Raw genomic sequence first — 23119 nt, forward strand, 5'->3', positions numbered from 1 at the left:
AGTGGTTGCCTAGCCCCAAAACAGGCACCATCAGGAATATCGGGATGAGACTGGAAGAGAAAATATAGGTCAGGCTCCCCCCCTTCAAGATCTTGCCACACCCGCAGAAGAGACGGGCTCCCTTCCTTCCAAATAGCTGCTTTTAATTTAACTCTGACTTCTATGCCGCCCAATCTCAGAGGGTCTTAGGGAGACTTACATCGAAAATAGTACATACAAAAAAACAAGTCAAATAATTAATAATAAGGACATTTTAAAAAACCCACAATAAACTAAATACAGCAATCCCTCGCTACTTCGTGGTTCATCTTTTGCGGATTCGCTATTTCACGGGTTTTCAGAGGGGGCTTAAATCCATTGGAAATTTTAAATCCATTAAAAATCCATAGAATTCTCCTACAGTGCTACTGTACTCTATGAAAGAAACTGGTGGGATATCCCATGTCGTTCCAGCTGAGAAACATTATAGAATGACTGTTTCATGCAAAGGGTGGGTTTTAAAAGTACAAATATTCATTAAATACATAAAAAAATATCTTTCCTCTACTTCACAGAAATTCATTTTTCACGGGGGGGGGGGGGGGCTTGGAATGCATCCCCCGCGAAAAACGAGGAATCTCTGTATACTGCTCAAAAAAATAAAGGGAACACCTAAATAACACATCCTAGATCTGAATGAATGAAATATTCTCATTGGATATTCCATTGGCACAACAGCATGTGAAATTGACGGTCCATCAGTGTTGCTTCCTAAGTGGACAGTTTGATTTCACAGAAGTTTGATTTACTTGGAATTATATTCTGTTTTTTAAGTGTTCCCTTTATTTTATTTTTTTGAGCAGTGTAGTTTATTAATTTTACTGGCCTAAATAGTCTGAGTCTGGCCAGACCCAACTGGGCAGCTCACCCAGATTTCTCCACGTTTGGGGGAAGTTAAGCTCCCCTCCTAACCCTCCCGTCCCCCCCCAACCCCAACCCCTCTGAATCCAGTAGCCTTTGGGAGATTAATCTTACCTGGAGAGGAGGATCCCTATGCGGCCAAGGTGATTGGAATACTTCGACACCTACAAAAGGGGGGAAAGAGGAGACACCAGGGATGTAGCTCCATAATTTGAAAAGGATTTGTTTATATTGTCTTATTATTGTTGTTAGCCACCCCGAGTCTACGGAGAGGGGCGGCATACAAATCTAATAAATAAATAAATAAATTTGTGGCAAAGATTCAAAAGTTGGGACGAATTTAAAGAGGTAAAAAAGTGGGTAAAGGAAAGGAGAAATGAAATGTGTACAGAAACTTCCCTGAAAATGTTTTTGGGGGAAGGAAACTTTGGAAAATTCAGCATTTAAGCATGGGGGGGGGGGGGGGGAGCTGTTGGTGTGTCAGTTTCAGAGAATTTTCTCACAACAACAAAGGAAGGATAAAGCCACTTTGTCAAGAAGTCATTGCTTTAAAAACCTGAATCAAAGTGGAACCAATCAAGGTTTAGAGCTATACTTGGTACGTCCTGTGCATATCAATGTATTCTGTATTTTTTCGGAGTATAAGACGCACCTCAGTTTTTGAGGAGGAAAATAGGGAAAATAATCTGCTTACCAGGTATTCACCTGGCCAGCATCCTTAGTCTGGTCAGCTTCAGCACATTATTTTAATCCCTGGTTAAGGGCTTTAAAAAAACTTTATTTGGAGACAGTAACCATGAAAGAGCTTGCAAGCCAGAAGGGGAATTAGGGACATTGCTAGAACCTGGTTAGGGCTGGAAACAAACATTTGGAGCAAGTTAGAGCAATGGGGAAAAAACCTGCAAAGACTTAGAGCTTGGAAAACATTCTTCGCAGAGAGTAACAATGAAATAACCTGCAAGATAAGAGCTGGGAAGATCGTTAGCACCTAGTAAGGGCTGGGGGGGGGGAAAGTTTAGGGAAAAAAAGCTACAGTAAGAGTATAAGACGCACCTGAACTTTCAGCCTCTTTTAGGGAGGAAAAAGGTGCATGTTATACTCCAAAAAATACGGTAATTTATTTCCCAGACCTATACAGAAATATCCTTCTTCCCTTTCATGCTCTCGAGGCTTGGAGAGTGACCCAGCCAACGTCCTAATCCTATGACACATTTCTCCCAGCCTTCAAAGGACGCTGAGATGGCCCCAAGTTGTTGAAGTGATCTCACAATGTGTGTCTGGGGACAGGATGTTCTGTGGACGGCCCTTGAGACGAGATGTACACAGCTGGCCTCCCTGCCATCCTTTCTCTTCAAGATTCATAAGGGCTTCCTGGAACATTATTGTTCATTATTACGAACAAAGATGAGCAAATACCCGGGGTTTTCAATGGGGCGTTGTGAGCTCTTCCTTTGAGTCTCTGCCTACAGGCTGGCCCTCAGGGCTGAAAGGTGGAAGGCCAGGTTTCAAGACGTTTTTGAAAGAATAATGTAAAAAAAAAACCAACCCAATGGAGAGTCCATCCTACTTGGGCCCCGTGTTATTTTTCTCTGCTTCTGTTGTCCACTTTCTCAAGCAAGCGTTGACGAAGGCCTCACACCACACACAAAACCTGCTGTTCCTGTTCAGGTAAGAGCCAGAGTTGGAGCAGGAAGGAGGTGGCCTTCTCTGGAGGACATCCAAGGCCCTCCAAATCTCAATGGCCACCACACAAACGTCATCGTTTCAACTGGGATTCTATTTCTTGGACTTCCCGGCAGGTCAGTCAACTTGGCTTTGGCCCTGCTCTTGTTGGCTTCTGCCCGGCTCAGATTCATTATTGGAGTTTGTATTCCAGGACGTTTTGTGACGTCCACGGGGACATCTTGAGCACTTCCTTCCCACCATCACAAACATGCTTTTGTGCTCCTCTTATTCTCGCCCTACAAGTTATTCTCTCCAGAGGCATTTTCCTTCCTTGTTGGGATCTCCTTCTTCTGGAATGAGCTGCATTATTCTACCCTAGAGTCTTCAACCTGGGCCTCCTCCTCGATCCACAGCTCACATTAGAGAAACATCTTTCAGCTGTGGCGAGGGGGGCGTTTGCCCAGGTTTGCCTGGTGCACCAGTTGCGGCCCTATCTGGACCGGGACTCACTGCTCAGTCACTCATGCCCTCATCACCTCAAGGTTCGACTACTGTAACGCTCTCTACATGGGGCTACCCTTGAAAAGTGTTCAGAAACTTCAGATCGTGCAGAATGCAGCTGCGAGAGCAGTCATGGGCTTACCCAGGTATGCCCATGTTACACCAACACTCCGCAGTCTGCATTGGTTGCCGATCAGTTTCCGGTCACAATTCAAAGTGTTGGTTATGACCTATAAAGCCCTTCATGGCACCGGACCAGAATATCTCCGGGACTGCCTTCTGCTGCACGAATCCCAGCGACCAGTTAGGTCCCACAGAGTGGGCCTTCTCCGGGTCCCACCGACTAAACAATGTCATTTGGCAGGACCCAGGAGAAGAGCCTTCTCTGTGGCGGCCCCGACCCTCTGGAACCAGCTCCCCCCAGATATCAGAGTTGCCCCCACCCTCCTTGCCTTTTGCAAGCTCCTTAAAACCCACCTCTGTCGTCAGGCATGGGGGAATTGAAATTTTTTTTTCTCCCTTCCCCCTAGGCTTATAGAATTTATACATGGTGTGTTTGTTGGTATGATTGGTTTCTTAAATTGAGGTTTTTTAGATTACTTTTTAATATTAGATTTGTTACATTGTTTTTTATTGTTGTTATCTGCCCTGAGTCTTCGGAGATGGGCGGCATACAAATCTAAATAAACTAAACTAAACTAAACTTCAGACCTGCGTTGAGTAGAAGAAACACTTCCCAACTCAACAATAAAAGGCCACTGAGTTGCGAAACACGAGTTGCGTTGAGAGCTATGCCTCGTGCCTGTGACCCACAGGATATTAAGCGTTGATTGGGGAGCAACAGAACTTGAGCCAAGGGTATTCAACCATGTCCCCTGGTCTTTATTTTCCAGATTAAACCACCAACATCTGGCTGTGAAGCTCACAGGTGGAAAACCCCACGTTCAATGGTCTGTGGCCTTTAAGTTTCATTCAGAGGCCAATACAATGATTTTCTAAATATAATTATAGCGCGATGCTGCCTCATGTAGCTACCTGTCCCTGAATTATACCTCCAAGTATGCAACCCACAAGAACCAGGTTTCTAATTCAACCCATCTGGGTATCTTGCATATAAATAATTCTTACTTCATTTGTTAAGGCACTTGGGGTCCATATTGTTGTGAGTGCTCCTCACAACAATATGACCTGCTCCTCGGGTCATGTCAGATTCTGAGGAAGATGAGCCAGGCCCCTCTGGATACCCTGGGCCAGGGGGGTTGCCAGCTGATGCAGAGAGCAAGAGGGAGGGAGCAAGGAAGCTGAGTGAGCCTGAGGAACCACCAGAGGGAGATGATGATGTGACAATGGGTGAGTGGTCCCAGTCAGAGGGTGAGGAAGACATGAGAGTGGAAAGTCAATGGATTGCCCCTCACTATAGAAGAAGGCGAGAGGAGTTACATAGTAAAAGGTATTAGCTTACAGCCTTAGCCTCTTCATAAGGTACAATGTCACTTCCAGGCAGTATAAAGACAATGAGGTGTGGAGATTCAACGTCCTTCAATGGAAGAGACGTGAGGCTTGGGGCTGTGACTGAACAAGGCTTAAAAATATGATTTCTGCTTCAATAAAAGACATTCTCTGTTGGATGTTGTGCTTGGAAATTTTCGGTGAGCAAAATGCATATGTTTAAGTAATGAATGGACTTTATCTAAGGAATGCTGATAAGACCGAATTTTTGGTGCTATCCTGGACATTTTTTTTATTTTTTTATTTTTATTTTTTATTTTATTCATTTGTCCAATACACAAATACATAGGAAGAAAAATAGACATGCGATAAAATAAATGAGGGTGAGAGTGGACTTAGAGGAGAGGTTATATGAAAGGAAGAGAATATATAAGATAGGAGGAAGAAAAAAGAAGATTATAGATAGCTCAAAAGAGGAAGATAACCCCTTCGGTGCCCTTTTAAAATCCATGTTTTACTATGTGTGCTTGTATTCAAATAAGGAGTTTGATTTTATCATAAAATAAGTGATTTCTGAGTCGGGGTTCCCTCCGAGGGCCTTGCAGGGAACACATATCATGATTGGATTTTTAAGCAGAGACAGGACTCGACTTAAAGGTATTCAAGTCATCACGAAAGCACGTTTTACCTGTGGCATCTGGCTATGTAAGTGCTGGTTGAATTTCCCTTTCAAATCCATGTAAAGCTGCCAGGTGTAATTAACGGTGTACAGGAAAGAGGCAATATAGAAGATCTGGAGAAGCAAAACACACGAACAAGAGCAAAGGATATTAGCCCTCTGGACCTGCGTTTGGAAATCTGGAATAGTTTGAGAACTGAACATGGCAGGGGGTTGAAGGGGAGGAGGGCAAGGAGTGGATGGCAAGGGGAAGCCCCTACCCCCCAGGTGCCTGAATCCCGTTGCCCAATAATTTGGAATACTGTGCTCAGTTTTGGAGACTTTGCCTACAAAAAGATATTGATAAAATTGAACGTGTCCAAAGACGGGCTACAAAAATGGTGGAAGGTCTCAAGCATCAAGCCTATCAGGAAAGACTTCATTAACTCCATCTGTATAGTCTGGAGGACAGAAGGAAAAGTGGGGACATGATTGAAACATTTAAACATGTTAAAGGGTTAAATAAGGTTCAGGAGGGAAGTGTTTTTAATGGAAAGTGAACACAAGAACAAGGGGGCCCAATCTGAAGTTAGTTGGGGGAGAGATCAGAAGCAACGTGAGAAAATATTATTTGACTGAAAGAGTCGTAGATTTTATTTATTTATTATTTATTTATTTACTATTTGGATTTGTATGCCGCCCCTCTCCGAAGACTCGGGGTGCCTCACAACAAGTGGAACAAATCATAAATAATCCGACTAAATTTAAAATATTTGAAGATTTAAAAAACCCCATATACTAACAGACACGCACACAAGATGCTTGGAACACACTTCCAGCAGACGTGGTTGGTCAATTTATTTATTTATTTTTATCTATTTAATTGGATTTGTATGCAGTCACTGAACATAAACATGCCTGGGATAAACATAGATCCATCCTGAGATAAAATACAGGAAATAGCATAAGGGCAGACTGGATGGACCAGGAGGCCTTTTTCTGCCGTTAATCTTCTAGGTTTCTAGGTTTCTAACCTCTTCTCTATGTGGAAAGTAACCTTTTGCAGCATTGATTTTCTCACAGATTTCAAATCCAGAAAGAACAACTATGCCTGCACACAGAGAGGCAAGCCCAGGGATGTGCCTCCTTCTCTGGGTGGAATGTTTGGTTTTTTATTATAATGGGTTTTTAATTGTTTTTAGTATTGGATTATTGTTATACGCTGTCTTATTATTGCTGTTAGCCGCCCTGAGTCTCCAGAGAGGGGCGGCATACAAATCCAATTAATAATAATAATAATAATAATAATAATAATAATAATAATAATAATAATTCTGTCCTTCGTATGTACGGCTGAGATTTTCTGATTTTTGTCACCAAGCATAAACAGTTCCAGAAGGAGCCAATTCCCCCCCAAAAAAACCATGTGTGAGTTTTGTTTTTTCCATTTCACTTGGAAAAAAGACTCACAGAAACAGGAAGATGTAACTTCCTGGCAGGGCTGATAAACATGAAGTAGCTGTCCAAAATTAACAAAACAAAAACACTTTTTCACACCTTCCTAAATAGTTGTTGGATTTGTTTTGTTTCGTAAAGGACTGCCTATACCAATACCTATGTGTTTTTTCTTCCTCTCCAAAAAGGATCCCAGAATGAACAAAGTCCCAAGATCTAATTCCAGCCCCCTTCCCCCTTCTAGTTTCCACTCTGTTGTTCAATATGGAAAATGTTGGGTTTGCTTCTCCAATCAAAGTTAGTCAGATTAAATCATATTATATACGTTTGTTGAAACAAAATCGAATGCAAAATCTAACGTAAGCCAACATCAGCTGCTGGGATAGCTTATCAATAAATATCCTTAAAAATACAGCATAAACAACATGATAAAACACTGCTCAAAAAAATAAATAAAGGGAGCACTTAAACAACAGAATATAACTCCAAGTAAATCAAACTTTGGTGAAATCAAACTGTCCACTTAGGAAGCAACACTGATTGTGCAAATGAAATATTCAACGAGAATATTTCATTCATTCAGATCTAGGATGTGTTATTCGAGTGTTCCCTTTATTTTTTTTGAGCAGTGTAATATCCTTTCTGTTCCCCGACCTCGTTTTGTGTTTTTGTGTCCTCAAATAGCTTGACAAGCTTGTTGAAAGAGAGTGAGGTGCATCAAACTGAGTTAAGCCTGTCCAGTAGGTTTAGGGGTTAAGTAGGTCTCTGTGAACTCCAGAGATGGTGCCATTGCCTCATCACCTGATGATTTATATTTCCAAACGGATTTTGTACCTGGCCAGCCGGCTGGGCTTTTTCAAGTCCTCAGCTACACCTGCCAAGCCACCCATCACGTGAAACAGGCAAACACCACTTTCTCTCAAGAGGGAACCGAAGGTAAATATTCCAAGGGATCAACTTCTTCTGTTTATGATACGTCTAATTGGCGCAATTGACCAAGATGAGAGCGTGATTACGGGGCAGATTATAAAGCCATGTTCAAAAACAGAATCAAAGCCAAAAAGTAACCAAGCAGCCATAAATAAACAAGATTTGTGCTGCTTTGCAATTGCTTTTCCATAAAAGAGCTCTGACACTTGAGACTTTCAAAGGGACATTGGATGTCCATTTGTCCAAAATGGTGGAGGGATTCTTGCTTGAATGGGACCTACAAGGTCTCTTCCAACTCTAATGGAAGGGGACCAGATTACTTGAGGGACCAACTCCTGCCACATGAATCAACACACTTTCCACCCCCCACCCCCCCAAAGAGCTGGGGATCCACTGAGGTTTCACCTGTCCGGTGACTTGCAAGTTGTAGCAGATGTCGCCTTTTCCAGTGGGGTGGGATGCTTCGCTGCTGTCGAGAAGGGCCCCCGTGAGCCACCAGAACCCCAGAAAGAGATCGGAGAGGCTCAGGTAGACAAGAGGGCGCACCTGTGGAGAGATCAAAAGCAGCCATAAACTCTGGTGATTCGTAGCCTTGTCTTAGGACCAACATTGGAGATCTGAGGATGGGTAGAAACCATGATCTGACAGAAACATAGAAGACTGACGGCAGAAAAAGACCTCCTGGTCCATCTCATCTGCCGTTAGACTATTTCCTATATTTTATCTTAGGATGGATCTGTGTTTATCCCAGGCGTGTTTCGATTCGGTGACTGTGGATTGACCAACCCCCTCTGCTGGAAGTTTATTCCAAGCATCTACTATTCTTTCAGTGAAATAATATTTTCTTACCTGGCTTCTGATCCTTCCCCTAACTAACCTCAGATTGTGCCCCCTTATTTTTGGGTTCACTTTCCTATTAAAAACACTTCCCTCCTGAACCTTATTTAACCCTTTCACGTATTTAAATGTTTCGATCATGTTCCCCCTTTCCCTTCTGTCCTCCAGACTAGACAGATGGAGTTCACGAAGCCTTTCCTGGTCAGTTTGATGCTTGAGACCTTCCACCATTTTTGTCTTTGGACCCATTCAATTTGATCCATCTCTTTTTGTAGGTGAGGTCTCCAGAACTGGACACAGTATTATTCCAAGTGGGGTCTCACCAGCGCTCTCTACAGCGGGATCACAATCCCCCTCTTCCTGCTTGTTATACCTCTAGCTATGCAGCCAAGCCTTCTACTCACTTTTCCTACAACCTGACCGCACTGTTCACCCATTTTGATCATCTGAGTTTGTTTCTCACTTCAGTGTCAACTCTAGAATAGAATAGAATTCTTTATTGGCCAAGTGTGATTGGACACACACAAAAATTGTCTTGGTGCATATGCTCTTGGTGCATATGCTCTCCACGATTGACCTCTCCAGGTTCCTAAGAGGCCAGTAAGGGGCGTCCATAAGTGCACTGGTGTGCCTTTCGTCCCCTGTCCAATTGTCTTTCCTTTCTTTCACCTATTTTATATATTCTCTTCCTTTCATATATCCTCTCCTCTAAGTTCACTTTAACCCTCTTTTATATTATCACATGCCTATTTTCTTCCTATGTATTTGTGTATTGAACAAATGAATAAATAAATAAAATAAATATATGCTCTCCTAGAATGGCAAAGCAATTTCATCCTCAATTGTCTCTATTCAGATCTACTGTCTTAGTGCGTATTAGCACAAGAGAGCGATGGAGAATAAATAAAGCTAATACTCTGCTATCCTAAAGTTGTCAAGGTTCAAAAATACTGAGATGATCGACAGACAAACAGATGTAGAGATAAACAGAGAAAGACAGGAGAGAGAAGAGAATAGAGGAGAGGAGAGATATTTGGCTCTGCAAATTGGTTGCTATACTAATTGAGCTGCAGGGCAACTATAGATGTTAGGTGAAATAAAAATAAATTTTGGTTTCTAAAATTAATATTTGTTTAGTAGCAAAGTGGAGAGGTACTTGAATATTGCAAACACTCCTGGTGAAAATACCAGCTCCTCCCCACCTACTTGTTTGCCTTCCTCTTATTTCCCATCAGCAACGGAATTTCTCTTACCTCGGGGGATCTGGCCGTGTTCTGGAATATGGTGTAGCCGATAATTGAGCTCGACCCCATGATACTGTGGAAAGAAGGGACAGATTGGTGGATCTTGAAGTTCTTAGCTTGGATACGTTCTTAGAGCTTGTGTGAACCTTCCCTTAGCCCAGCAAATGCCCGCTTAATCAACGCAACATACACATTTTACTCTAACCAATGCAAAAACATTTTAGAATGTCTGGAAATAAAAACAAGAATGACCCAACAAAAGCAAATAAAAGATAGACAATCCGTGGCATTTAGCAAACCCAGGAAAGGGCGATGTCTCTGGTAACCCCTCCTAAAAATCCCCAGCTAGGTTATTTCCAGGTTGACCTGCCCCTGGGAGATGCCCCTTTAGCCCTGGGCTGTCCTAAGAGAGAAGGCGGCAGGAAATACCTCAAAGTAGCCGTGACAGCTTGGATCCAGTGGACGACAGCAAAAAACTAGGTGGGGAAAAGAGCGAAATGAGATGAGGCATATTATCCGTGCAAGTCAAGGTTGTCTACTGGAGTGAGACCCTCTGGATGTTACGTGAAGGGCATTTAAAACTGTAATTTAGATTTGTTGTAAATTGTTTCACTTTGTTGTGAGCCGCCCCGAGTCTGCGGAGAGGGGCGGCATACAAATCTAAATAATAAATAAATAAATCCCAGCCCACCCTACAGGTTGTGATGGGGCTGAGTCCCCTCTGGGCACCTTCCTTTCCCTCCGCTAAGCCTCAGGCAGTACCCCCCATATCTCTTTACTCAGTTATTCAGCACATGGCCGTACGCCCCATCTTTTAACCCCAGTGATTATTTTAACCTGCAGCCCAGACCTCGAACTGACCGTCTCTTCCCAGGAATGACTGCAGCCAAGTTATAGCAAGCTGGGATGCTGTGCAAAAGTTTGGCATATTAACCCCTCAGGGTTGTGTGGGGAGAGAGGGAGGGAGGGAAAAAGGAAGGAAGAAAGGAAGGGAGGGAGGGAGGAAGGAGATGGGAATGAAAAGGAAGAGAGGGAGGAAGGAAGGGAAGGGATGGAGGGATGGAGAATGTGGAAGGGAGGAAGGGAGGAAGAAAGGAAGGGAGAAGAGAGATGGGAATGAAAGGGAAGAAAAAAGGAAGGAAGGGAGGAAGGGAGAGAGGAAAGAAGGAAGGAGGGAAGGAAGGGAGGGAGGAAGGGAGAAGAGAGATGGGAATGAAAAGGAAGAAAAAAGGAAGGGAGGAAGGAAGAAAAAGGAAGGGAGGAAGGAAGGAAAGAAGGAAGGAAGGAGGGACGGAAGGAAAGAAGGAAGGAAGGGAGAAGAGAGATGGGAATGAAAAGGAAGAAAAAAGGAAGGAACGGAGGAAGAAGGAAGGAAGGAAGGAAGGAAGGAAGGAAGGAAGGAAGGGAAAACCTGTCTTCCGGAGCATCTCTGCAGGTTCTTCTTTGACTCACCTGACCCCACCTGGAATCTTGGGGCAGGAGAAGCTCCCAAGGGACCTCCCCAGGGCCAAAGAAGCCCATGCTGGCAAGCCAAGCAAGGAGCTGCAGACAGCAGCCACGGGACCAGCTGTGGACAGGCAGCTAACCGGCTGGCCAGACGGCTGCCTGCCTGCCAACCTCCCTCTTTGCTCCACCTCGTTGGTCACGCCCCAGTTGGCAGCAGCGGATGGGGGGAGGCACAGCAGGCTGCCTGGTCCCTAAGGGGAGAGAAGAGAGGAAAGAAAGAGAGAGGGAGAGGGAGAAGGGAAGGAAGGAAGGAAGAAAGAAAGAAAGAGAAGGGAAGGAGGGGATAGAAGGGGAGACAGTCATTGAAAGTAATACCCTTTCTGGGACCAAGGAAGGAAGGAAGAAAGAAAGAGAGAAAGAGAGAAAAAAAGAGAGAGAGAAAGAGAGAAAGAAAGAGAGAAAGAGAGAAAGAAAGAAAGAAAGAAAGAAAGAAAGAGATAAAACCGGAGCTCTGGAGATGAGGGATGCCAAAGGCAATAAGAGAGAAGACCTGCAGGAGATCTTTTCCGTCTGGTCTCGGGTCCCAGCAGCTCCAGGCTCTTTGCTCAAGACGCCCCGATTATTTTGACTTATTTCAGTTGGGAAGCAGCCAAGGGAAAAAGGCTTCCCAAGTCCTTTTTAATTACGCTTCTTTCCTTCAGAGCCAGATCCAAAGGGGTGTCTCTAGAGGAGGGGCTTCCCCGCCCACCCATTTTAAACCCTAGTTGAGTTTAGCCCCTCCAGGGAGGGCAGCTCTCCTGCAGCCTTTGAATAAGAGCTGCAAAGAGCTCCTAGTACTAGAGTTTTGATTATTCGGAGCTACTCCAGAGTAACTCAGCGGTTCTGCCGTTTCCACCAGAGAGCAAAACAGCAGCTCCATCTGCTGATGGGCCAAGGAAGCTCACAACCACTTTGAGTGCCCTGCAAAGAAACACATTGTATGTGTGTGTTGTGTGAATTTGTGGGACAGGTGTTATTATTATTATTATTATTATTATTATTATTATTATTATTATTGTTATTATTATTATTATTATTATTTATTAGATTTGTATGCCGCCCTTCTCTGAAGATTGATTGTGAGATGATTTAGCTTTACTAGATAAGCGGTCAAAGCAATGGAAACTGCAGTTTAATGTTTCCAAATGTAAAATAATGCACTTGGGGAAAAGGAATCCTCAATCTGACTATTGCATTGGCAGTTCTGTGTTAGCAAATACTTCAGAAGAAAAGGATTTAGGGGTATTGATTTCTGACAGTCTCAAAATGAGTGAACAGTGCAGTCAGGTGGTAGGGAAAGCAAGTAGGATGCTTGGCTGCATAGCTAGAGGTATAACAAGCAGGAAGAGGGAGATTGTGATCCCGCTGTATAGAGCGCTGGTGAGACCCCATTTGGAATAATACTGTGTCCAGTTCTGGAGACCTCACCTACAAAAAGAGATATTGATCAAACTGAACGGGTCCAAAGACGGGCTACAAAAATGGTGGAAGGTCTGAAGCATAAAACGTATCAGGAAAGACTTCATGGACTCCATCTGTATAGTCTGGAGGACAGAAGGAAAAGGGGGGACAGGATGGAAGCATTTAAATACGTTAAAGGGTTAAATAAGGTTCAGGAGTGTTTTTAATAGGAAAGTGAACACAAGAACAAGGGGGCACAATCTGAGGTTAGTTGGGGGAAAGATCAGAAGCAACATGGGAAAATATTATTTGACTGAAAGGGGAGTAGATGCTTGGAACAAACTTCCACTAGACGTGGTTGGTAAATCCGCAGTTACTGAATTCAAACATGCTTGGGATAAGCACAGATCCATCCTAAAGTAAAATACAGGAAATAGTATAAGGGGGGACGAGATGGACCAGGAGGTCTTTTTCTGCTGTCAATCTTCTATGTATCTATGAGAGCAAATCAATCTCTTTTCAAATCGGTCTCCTTATCTTCTACGGATCCGAATCCACAGAAGAAAGACCACTTGAAGCAAAACACAACTTTTAAGCTGGATATGGGATGAAATTGGGTCACGCTGGCTGGGGGATTCTGGGAATTAAGTCCACAAAAGTAGCCAAGGTAGAACAGCCCTGGTTTAAACCACAAATTAAGCCCTGATTTAAACCACCTAGATTAAGATAACCCATATGGCCAGTCTTGAAGAGTCTGGCTTGCTTGAGCCTAGAGCGGAAGGGTTACCTTAATGACCTCCTTTGCCAGCTTAATGGAAAGGCGCTGAGTTGCAATAGCCAGACCCATCATTCCCAGCCGGCATGGGAGTTGCCACCCAAGGCATCTGGAAGGCACAAGGGGAGGAAATGCTTGGTGAAGAGGGTCCGCTTTGCAGGGTGGGAGGGAAGGGTCCCCACTAAGGCAGATCGCAAGTCCTGGATGAAGCACCCCACACCCTCTGCGTTGGTGCCTGGGGAGCAAACGGTTGGCGGCCACCGAAGCGCATCCTCTGAAATGAACCCTTGGGAGAAAAGCAAGCCCGCGGAGAGAATATAGGCTGTCAGTCAAGGAGGCGGCTGCTTTTAAGAGTGGCCTTTGAAGTGGAGAAGAGAGGGATGCCCAGAAAGGAGCCTTTGTTCCCTTCCACAATGCCGCACACCAGGGGTGTCATTATCGGAGACCTGTGCTGGTGGGGGGCTCTCCTATTTCACCATGGAGCATTTATTTGAAAAACCGACAATGAAGGGTCCTATAGACCGGTTTTCCCAACCCAGCGTGCTCTAAACGCTAAAGGGAAGAGCAGAAGGTATTTTTTTAAAATTAATTTTAATTAAAAACGGTCCAAAATTGTTTGGTGGGTGAAATGTTTCCGACATTATTGGACAACACCTGCCGTGCCCCCCTTTTTAAAAAATAATAAAAAGATCAAGAAGAAACTGAGTATTATAAAGTATGGGACAAGGTTTACAATTGGTTAGAACAAAAGATTAAGGGGAATAATGGTTAATCAATAGATAACTACGGAGAATATTCAAATAAATGGAACATTTGCAAATGGTAGAAGTAGGTGTCCTTGGAAGAACTAAGTCTGAGAGTTTGATGTGGCTGCTAAGTTTGGCTTAGCATGTTGTGTGAATTCAGGCTATTGTATTCAATAAGTCAAGATTTGTTATATGACGACTTGGCCCAACAGCTTGTCTCAGCTGTCAGAAGGGGGGCAAGCTGAAGATTGACATTTTCCTGTGGCTTTTCTGATACAGTTGTATGTTTGTGTGAGGAAAGTGTCTTGTGTGTGTGATTCAAGATAGACTTGCTGAATGGAGGGTCGAAAGAAACATGAGAAAATATTATGTTACTGAAAGAGGAGTAGATCCTTGGAACAAACTTCCAGCAGACGTGGTTGGTAAATCCACAGTCACTGAATCTAAACATGCCTGGGATAAACAGATCCAATACAGGAAATAGTATAAGGGCAGACTAGGTGGACCAGGAGGTCTTTTTCTGCTGTCAATCTTCTATGTTTCTATGTTTCTATATCTCAAGTGCACCTTGAAAGGTCAGATACAATCTCAGTTCTTAGAAGATCAACCAGGAGGGTTCATTTTATTAAGGAAGTTGTGATAAAAAGAGCGAAATGCCTTTATGTCTTCGTTTCCCCAGTAACCTTTATTATCAAATGAAGTAACCTTTCCATAAACCGATTTTGGTGAATACTGGTCAATAGGAGACAGGTGTAGCTTTGGCCTCACTTTCTCTAACGTCATTTCCCCTGGACCAAGTGGTGCTCCATCTCTCTCACAGACAAAAACCTCCCAGAGGGCTAGCCCCACTTCTTGGATGTTCAAATTCCTCCCCATGGGCGGAGGGGCGTGGAAGGGGGGGCTCAAACCCAGCCAAACTAGCTTGCTAAGGCTCCAAGTTAGGTCAGGCTCTACATGTCGCCCTCTTGTTAAGACTTTATGGCAGTCTTTGAACGAGTGAAGTTGGGTGTGTTCCGTCCCCATGGATGGGATGGGTAGGGTGGGGGGCTATTAAAGGGCTGTGCAGCCTCTTTGAAGCAGCCAGGGGAAGTTTTTGCCTGCTTGGTGGAGCACCAGTTGGGACCTCACACCCACCCCGGGTACCGTCTTCACCTGCCCTGTTAAAGTTCCTCTTTCTCCTTGTTGGACTTCTTTTGGAAGGAAGACAGGATGTTTAAGCGCTTCGAGAGTTCCTCTTTCTTCCCGTCGCTCATCTTGTTCTCGTCGATCATCTTGGTGATCCGGGAGATCTCGCTGGGGATGAAAGAGTCCCCCTGGGTGAGGATTTTGCCCATGATTTTGATGTACTGCTCGGCGGACTTGCGCTCGCTCTCTTTGGCCTTGGCCAAATGCTCCTGGCCCTCTTCCAGGAGAGCCTGGCGATGCTCGGGTTCGTGGGCAGCACTTACAAACTGGCTGGCCAAGGCGTCGAAGGCCTTCAGGCAGCCTGGCATCCCCATGTAGATCCCTCGGAGCTTCAGCCAGCGCTGGAGAGCGCTGGCCGTGACCTGCCCGTCATAAGGCAAAGGGTTCTCCAGGTCACCATCTTGGAACAAGTAGAAAACTGGGTAAGAGTCTTTATCCAGTTTGTATTTTTCCCCCAACTCCATATTCTGCTTGTCTCCATAATCTGCAAAAGAAAAGCAACATGAGCTCAGGTGGGAGAATAACTAGTGGAAAGGTCTTCAAACTTATCAACTTTAAGACTTGTGGACTTTAACTCACAGAATTCTCCAGACAGCTAGGCTTAAAGTTGCCACGTTTGGGGACCACCGAGTTAGTGGGTTTGTAGGTCACCGTTCACTGTTAGTGGGTTTGTAGGTCACTAAGATGTGATTAATCAAGCGTCGCTTTATCAGAGAGATGGGCAGTGTATAAATGTAATAAATCAATAAAAAATAAAGTGTGCTTGAGTGTCTTTCACAGAGACCAAAATGGAGACATTTCTAAACAGAATGTTTGAATGGCTTTATTAAACTACTACTAGAACTTTCTCAATGCAAGGGAACCTTTGATCACTTTGAGTGATGAAAAAATGCAGCTGATAGAACCCCGACGTTTTGAAGCCTTGAGGTCTAGCAGCTTGTTCCTTGCAAAGCTCATCCCGGCTGAAGCACAAGGGCCAAAATGGGGCAACCCTTGAAGAGGATTCTAACTCCCTGCGCGTTCAGCCTCTTTGTGCTATTGTTTTGATTGTGGTGGGGTGGAAAGAAACTGACAGGTGTCATTGTAAAGTGGGGACAGGAGGGGAACTTCCACTTCTATAATGGTAGCAGAGAGAGGCCTTTTTTTAGAATTGAAGATTGAAAGCTGAACATTCGGAAACTCTCGAGTTTCCACCGAGATGAGACCCAGGAGGAAAAATGGTCTTAGATCTGTGCGGGTATTTAAAACCCAGCACCCAAAACTTATTTGCAATGGCTGAAGGCTCAGTGGTTAGAGCCGATACAGAGGCTACATTTGGAACGTATCAGACCATGTACATGACAACTGGGTTGTCATTGTGTGGAATATAGGAAGAAGGTATGTTGGACTTGTTCGCCGCATTGAGTTCTTTGTCAAGATAAATATCAAGACATCATACAAATAAAAAAAAAAGAATAACAAAAATTCCTGTCTTTATTATTTTTATAAATAAGTCAAGGCAGGTAACATACCCAATATGGTATACCAGTAGCATGATTTTTTTTTAGAAAAAAGTTTTATTGAATTTATATACAATTTAAAAAGACAGTACATAATCTCTAATATCTTATTCATATTCTATAAACATATCTTGCATTGTACATTTGTCTTGGCACAAACAAACATTTAAAACAAAAAAGGAAAGAGAAGGAAAGAGAAGGAAAGAAGGAAAATAAAAAGAGAAAACCTGTACAGCTAAATTTATCATTTATATTATTTTACGACCTTCGATACCAATGGTTTTCATCTGGCTTCATATAAAACCTCATTTTTCCCTCTACACTTGCGGATATATTCTTATTCATAATTTCTACCATAACCATCTTATGTCTTTACAATTGTTTAACATTGTACTCCTTTATACAGCTTTATTCTGCTTCCTTCTTTCTACCCAGTTATAAAATTCCTCCCACACTTCATAATATTTTGATTCATCTTTATCTTTCAATTCTTGTGTCATTTTATCTAATTCTGCGCATGAATTTTATTTCTTAAAAAGCGCACAACCATTTTTTGAAGAAGTAAAGATAGCTTCAACTTCTCTATCATCCCAAATCAAACTTCTGGACTTCAGGCGTGCCCAGGTAGGGATCTCCCATCTCACCTGAGATGCCCACCTCGGCCACCAGCAAGTCACTGCTGGATTCCGAACTCTCGGCCACCTTTTTGAACTCATCCTGCTTCTCCCCGTAAGGGTATTGGGTGTCGAATTTCACCAGGACGTACCTGTGCTTTGGGATCACCTGTGGAAAGAGCAACACAAGCCAGGGTTTGAGGAAAAGGCTCTGCTTGTGAAAACCCACAAGGATTGTCCCACCCTTATTTACTTTATCTTATATATACCCCCCCAAAAAGGAGTCATACTCCCTCCTCCATCCTGCTGCAGAGATTCTTGGAGAACCTGACTCTGGGCAGTTGGGTGTAGAAGTTGTTGCAGCGTGAGACACAATGCCCCACACTTACTCCCCCTCTGCTCAGAGTGGTAGGGAATAGTTTGCCTTTCGTAAGCTACTTAAAACCCACTGCCGCCAGGCATGGGGGAATTAAGACTTCTTCTCCCCCTAGGCCATTCAACTGTATACATGGTATGTTTGAATGTATGTTTGGTTTTTATATATTAAGGGGTTTTAATTTGCTTTTAGTATTGGATTTATTGTATATTGTTCATGATTGTTGTTAGCCGCTCCGAGTTTTCGGAGAGGGGCGGCATATAAATCCAATAAAACTTGAAACTTGAAAACTTGAAACTTGGAGGAAAGGCATTGGAGGAAGGCAATCCTACCGTACTCACCTGGAAAATACACTGCTTAAAAGAATAAAGGGAAGACTCAAAGAACCCATCCTAGATCTGAATGAATGAAATATTCTCATTGAATAGTGTACTTTGTTCTGTACCAAGTTGAATGTGCTGACAACAAAATGAAATTGATTGTCAATCCGTGTTGCTTCCTAAGTGGACAGTTTGATTTCACAAAAGTTTGATATTGTTTAAGTGTTTCCTTTATTTTTTTGATTAAAAATTAAATTAAATTAAATTGAATAAATTGTTTAAGTGTTCCCTTTATTTTTTTGAGCAGTATAGATATATATATATATACTCCTTAAAACCGACCTCTGCCGTCAGATATGGGGAAACTGAAATAACTTCCCCAGGCCTATATTGTTTATGTATGGTGTGTTGTGTGCATGTTTTTAAATTATGGGTTTTTAGTTTAAATTATTAGATTTGTATTACATTGTCTTGCCACTATTGTTGTGAGCCGCCCCGAGTCTACGGAGAGGGGCAGCATACAAATTTAATAAATAATAATAATATATATATATATACAACAGAATATAACTCCAAGTAAATCAAACTTCTATGAAATCAAACTGTCCACTTAGGAAGCAACACTGACTGACAGTCAATTTCACATGCTGTTGTGCAAATGAAATATTCAATGAGAATATTTCATTCATTCAGATCTAGGATGTGTTCTTTGAGTGTTTCCTTTATTTTATTTATTTTTAGCAGTATATTTTGACTTCTATGCTGCCCAATCCCACTGGGACTCAACAATAAAATTCAGTGTGAAAATACCATATTTTCCTCCCTCGCTTTTTCTAGCAATGTGTTGAAAACCTGCTACGTTCCCTAGTATTTCAAGTGGGTTTTTCTGGGTCCACACATTGCAGTAAATTATGGGATTTCCCGCCCCCCCAAATCAGGGTTTGCTGAATAAGACATATCACACATTAAGCCACGAGATTTTGTCCCTTCTGAAAAAATCTTCAACTTGACCCTCATATCACCTGGCAGTTTGTGTCCAGATCAAAGCCCCCCCCCCCCCCGAAATAGATTTTATTCTGAAATTATTTGTCCAGAGGACAATATGAATATCACTGTCCATTTAGTCATATTCTTATTACTTTTTGCTGTAATACATGGGTATTCCATCAAACCTAGTTGTTTGTTACACAAAACGCTAAGACACATTTGATTGTTTTAATAATAAAGCTATTTCAGCAATGTTCTTTGCCAGTCTGCAATTGATATTCACTCAGCTACTCTACTCCTTAAGGTTATAATCAGCAAGCAACAACTACCTCAGCTCTGTTGTTCCCTCCAAGGCAATAAGAGGACCGTGCTTTTTTATTCCAGCCACACACACAAACAATGGCTAATTTTATGGGGGTTTTGGGTCCTTTGTGGATAAATTTCCTCTCAGGTTTTGAGGGGAACAGTCTCCATTTCCAAATGCTGGGGCAAAGGGACTATTTTGCCCACTGTTGCTAAGGCCCAAAAACAGCCAATGGGAACCCAGGAAACCGAGGCCATGTAGGCATTGGTCACCTGTTGACTTGGATGGGTGAACGGCCAATGAAACGGCAGAGATCCAAAGCCGGGCTACCAATCAGCTGTTTTGGAGGGAAAAAACGGCTATAAAAGGGGCAGCACAGGGGTATCTCTCAAAGAGCTGAAGAGGAGGGAAGGGAAGAAGAAGGAAGAGGGCAGCCCTTGGAGCTGGAGTCACTTGCTGCCTCAGAGCTGGAGTCCTGGACAAGGCCAGAAGAGGCTAAAGCAGCAGCCATGAAGTTGATCCCCACTGAGCCTCTGGGGCAGCCAAGCCCCTGGATTGAGGCTGAAGTCCTGAGGGGCCAAAGAGGTGGAGGGACAGAGTGGCCAGTCTGATAGAGCTGAAGCCCCTCCAGAGGCACCTGGGCCAGAGCAGCAATGCTGAGGGGGTTAAAGGTCACTCCCCACTAAGCTGACTGATAGCCATACTGAAGGATGGGAAGGAGCTTCTCTGAGGAAGAGCTGGAGCCCCCTGCAGAAGGACCTGCTGGAAGAAGAGACAGCCACTATGAACATCCATCCAAAGTGGAAGAAGAGATGATGGTGGAGTCGCTTTGATGCATCGCTAACTCACTCCAATCTCGGGGAAACAAGCCAAGCAGCTGCTCGGGGCCTTCCGGCTGCAGTTCCCACGCCTCCCTGGCCACAGTCAGCCCAGATCCAGAGCATTTTTTTTTTAAATAAAAGAGCTGAGTTATTTATTTGAGACACATAAAGGCAACTTGGCAGCCTCCAGGTTGTCTGAATGGGCCGGTTCTTGAGTTCCATGGGATTGGGCGGCATAGAAGTCTTCATAAATTAAATTGGGAATCATTACTGCACTCTGCGCGTGGCCAGAGGCGCTGCTGCCCTCTCCCAAGCACGGCTGTTCCCAGATAGGGGAGGTCTGGATCGCCCTGGCTGGCCACTTGGGCTGCCCGGATTGGCCAGCCGTGCGTGGGAAGCCGGCCCGCTGTCTCGCCCCCCCCCCCCGGGCTCTCCGGGGGAGGAGCGCTGGGAAGGGGAACTAAAAGGGGTGAGCGGGGCGCCCTCCGGGCCTTGGAAGGGGGAAGGCAGCTGGCTCCAAGCGAGCCCCTGCAACGTTTCCGCCCCGCTGCAAACGCACCGCCCGGAGGACCCTCCGCTTCTTCCCCGAGACGCCTCCCTCTCGGTGGTGGCCCCGGCCATGCCCGGGTTGCTCTGCTTGGCGAGGGTGGACGCGGGGCTGCTTACCTTGGCGAAGGTGATGGTGTCCAGTGGCAGCGCGCCCTTGGTGTGCAGTGCGCCGCTCCGCTCCAGGCCCGCGCAGAGCAGCAGCAGCAGTGCCGGGAGAAGCAGCAGGCGGCGCCCGGGACTCCCCATGGCGAGCAGAGGCGGCTGCGGGGGAGCGAGCGAGCGAGCGGTGGAAGAAGCGGCCTGCGAGGAGGGAGGGGCGGGCGGGGGCGGGGCCGCCGAGCTCGCTGGCGCCCCCCGCAGGCCAAGACGGGCAGAGGCTGCCGGGCTCCTTCCCAGAATACGCGGGGAAACCCCCCCACTCCCAAGAATCTCCGGGCTCCCGGCAGGCCAGGCAGAGGATGCTGGGAGTTGGAGTCCGAACCCCTGCTGGAAGATGGGAGGCGGGAACCGGGGGGGTCTCTTGATCGCCCCAGCTGCTGTCTCCACTGCGCCGCCTCGTTAAGTGTCTCCCAACCCACCTCGATGTCTTGGCGGGTCAGTGAGGAGCCCAGCGCTCCCCGGACCACCTCCAGCAGGGGAAGGCCAAGTTGGCTCTTCTATATCACTTTCCCAATCTTGGCCACTTGAAGATACCTGGACTTCAACTCTCAGAATTCCCCAGCCAGCGAATGTGGCCAAGGTTGGGAAACACAGTTCTGACATGTGGACTTCAACTCCCACAATTCCTGAGCCAAACATGCTAGCTCAGGAATTCTGGGAGTTGAAGTCTACGTCCTAGAAGAGCCAACTTGGCCTTCCCCTGACCTACAGGAATAGCCCTCCATGTTTCCTTGTAGCCAGGCCTCTCCAACCCCCAGTTCCTTTAACACCCCCCACAGCTGCACCAGTTGGGGAATTACTGGTGTTGAGCCGTCTGAAAGCAGCAGAATCGCCCACCCGACTCTCACCCCTGGCTGCAGTTTTGGAACTGCTTGCCTGGCCTGTTTGGTCTTCCTTATTATTTATTTATTTATTGGATTTGTATGGCGCCCCTCTCTGAGGATTGGGGGGGCTCACAACATATATATATAAAAATTACAGTACATCTGGATCCAATTAATGTAATTGAAACAACCTGTCGTCTGGTGGGACCCAGGGGAAGAGCCTTCTCTGTGGCGGCTCCGACCCTCTGGAATCAGCTCCCTCCAGAGATTAGAACTGCCCCCACCCTCCTTGCCTTTCGGAAACTCCTTAAAACCCACCTCTGTCGTCAAGCGTGGGGGAACTGAGACATCTCCCCCTGCCTATGTAGTTTTTATGGATGATATGACTGTATGTATGTTTTTTATATTGGGGTTCCTTGCTTTTTAGACTTTTTAAATGTACTATTGTTATTTTAGATTCTAACTATTAGATTTGTCATTATGTATTGTTTTTATCACTGTTGTGAGCCGCCCCGAGTCTACGGAGAGGGGCGGCATACAAATCTAATAAATAATAATAATAATAATAATAATAATAATAATAATAATAATAATAATAATAATAATAATAATAAATAATCCATTACCATTCCCTCTCCCAGTCTGCTTTGGACATTTCTCTAGAGCCAAGATGGCTCTTCCATGACATTTGGACTTCAACTCCCAGATTTCCTGAAGTCCAAATGTCATAGGAGAGCCAGCCTGGCCTATCTCTGCTCTAGACCACTTTGGTTTAAAGCAGGGCTCTCCAACCTTGGCTGCTTTAAGACTTGTGGACTTCAACTCCCAGAATTCCTCATCCAGCTTTGCTGGGGCCAGGGAATTGCTTTGCTGGCTGAGGAATTGTGGGAGTTGAAGTCCACAAGTCTTAAAGCAGCCGAGGTTGGAGAGGCCTGCTTTAAAGGGGGCAAATGTTGAACCCCACAACCCTTCTATGATTGCTTCCTCGTTGCTTATTTGACCCCTATGACAATCATTAAGTGTTATCTCATGATTCTTGACAAATGTATCTTTTCCTTTATGTAAATTGAGAGCAATTGCACCCGAGACAAATTCCTTGTGTGTCCAATCACACTTGGCCAAGAATTATATTTTATTCTATTCCTATTTCTATTCTATAATTGGTTTGCTTATTTGTACCCTATGACAATCATTCTGTTATACCTCATGGTTCTTGACAAATATATCTGATTATATGATATATATATGATTGGTTCTTTAAATTGGGTTTTTTTTAGATTATTTTTAATATTAGATTTGTTTACATTGTCTTTTTTTATTGTTGTTAGCCGCCCCGAGTCTTCGGAGAGGGGCGGCATACAAATCTAATAATAATAAATACAAATATACAAATATATCGCCTTTTATGTCCACTGAGAGCATCTGCACCAAAGAC

At 44.4% G+C, this 23119-nt stretch overlaps 2 protein-coding genes across 3 annotated transcripts in view; both read right to left on the reverse strand.

Moving 5' to 3' along the window:
* The window catches only part of TMEM116 (transmembrane protein 116), a 17953-nt gene extending 6762 nt beyond the window's left edge, over nucleotides 1-11191 (reverse strand). Inside the window, exons 1-7 of one of the 2 annotated variants that reach the window (XM_070762547.1) lie at nucleotides 11092-11191; nucleotides 10069-10115; nucleotides 9649-9712; nucleotides 7964-8104; nucleotides 5204-5308; nucleotides 1015-1064; nucleotides 1-50 (exon numbers count right to left, since the gene is read on the reverse strand). The exon at nucleotides 1-50 is cut by the window's left edge and continues 34 nt beyond it. In XM_070762547.1, the coding sequence (XP_070618648.1) occupies nucleotides 1-50; nucleotides 1015-1064; nucleotides 5204-5308; nucleotides 7964-8104; nucleotides 9649-9712; nucleotides 10069-10115; nucleotides 11092-11160 (526 nt within the window). In that variant the 5' untranslated portion in view covers nucleotides 11161-11191. The remainder of the gene's footprint in view (nucleotides 51-1014; nucleotides 1065-5203; nucleotides 5309-7963; nucleotides 8105-9648; nucleotides 9713-10068; nucleotides 10116-11091) is intronic. The other variant, XM_070762548.1, reaches the window with a different exon arrangement.
* Nucleotides 11192-14704: 3513 nt separating this feature from the next.
* Nucleotides 14705-21248, reverse strand: ERP29 (endoplasmic reticulum protein 29). Its single transcript, XM_070762549.1, has 3 exons — nucleotides 20819-21248; nucleotides 17375-17513; nucleotides 14705-15715 (listed from the first exon to the last, which is right to left on the reverse strand). The coding sequence occupies exons 1-3, from the start codon at nucleotides 20945-20947 to the stop codon at nucleotides 15207-15209; spliced, it is 777 nt and encodes a 258-aa protein (XP_070618650.1). The 5' UTR covers nucleotides 20948-21248; the 3' UTR covers nucleotides 14705-15206.
* Between the last annotated feature and the right edge of the window lie 1871 nt (nucleotides 21249-23119).

This window comes from Erythrolamprus reginae, chromosome 10, assembly GCF_031021105.1.
Source record: "Erythrolamprus reginae isolate rEryReg1 chromosome 10, rEryReg1.hap1, whole genome shotgun sequence".
Lineage (NCBI taxonomy): Eukaryota > Metazoa > Chordata > Lepidosauria > Squamata > Dipsadidae > Erythrolamprus > Erythrolamprus reginae.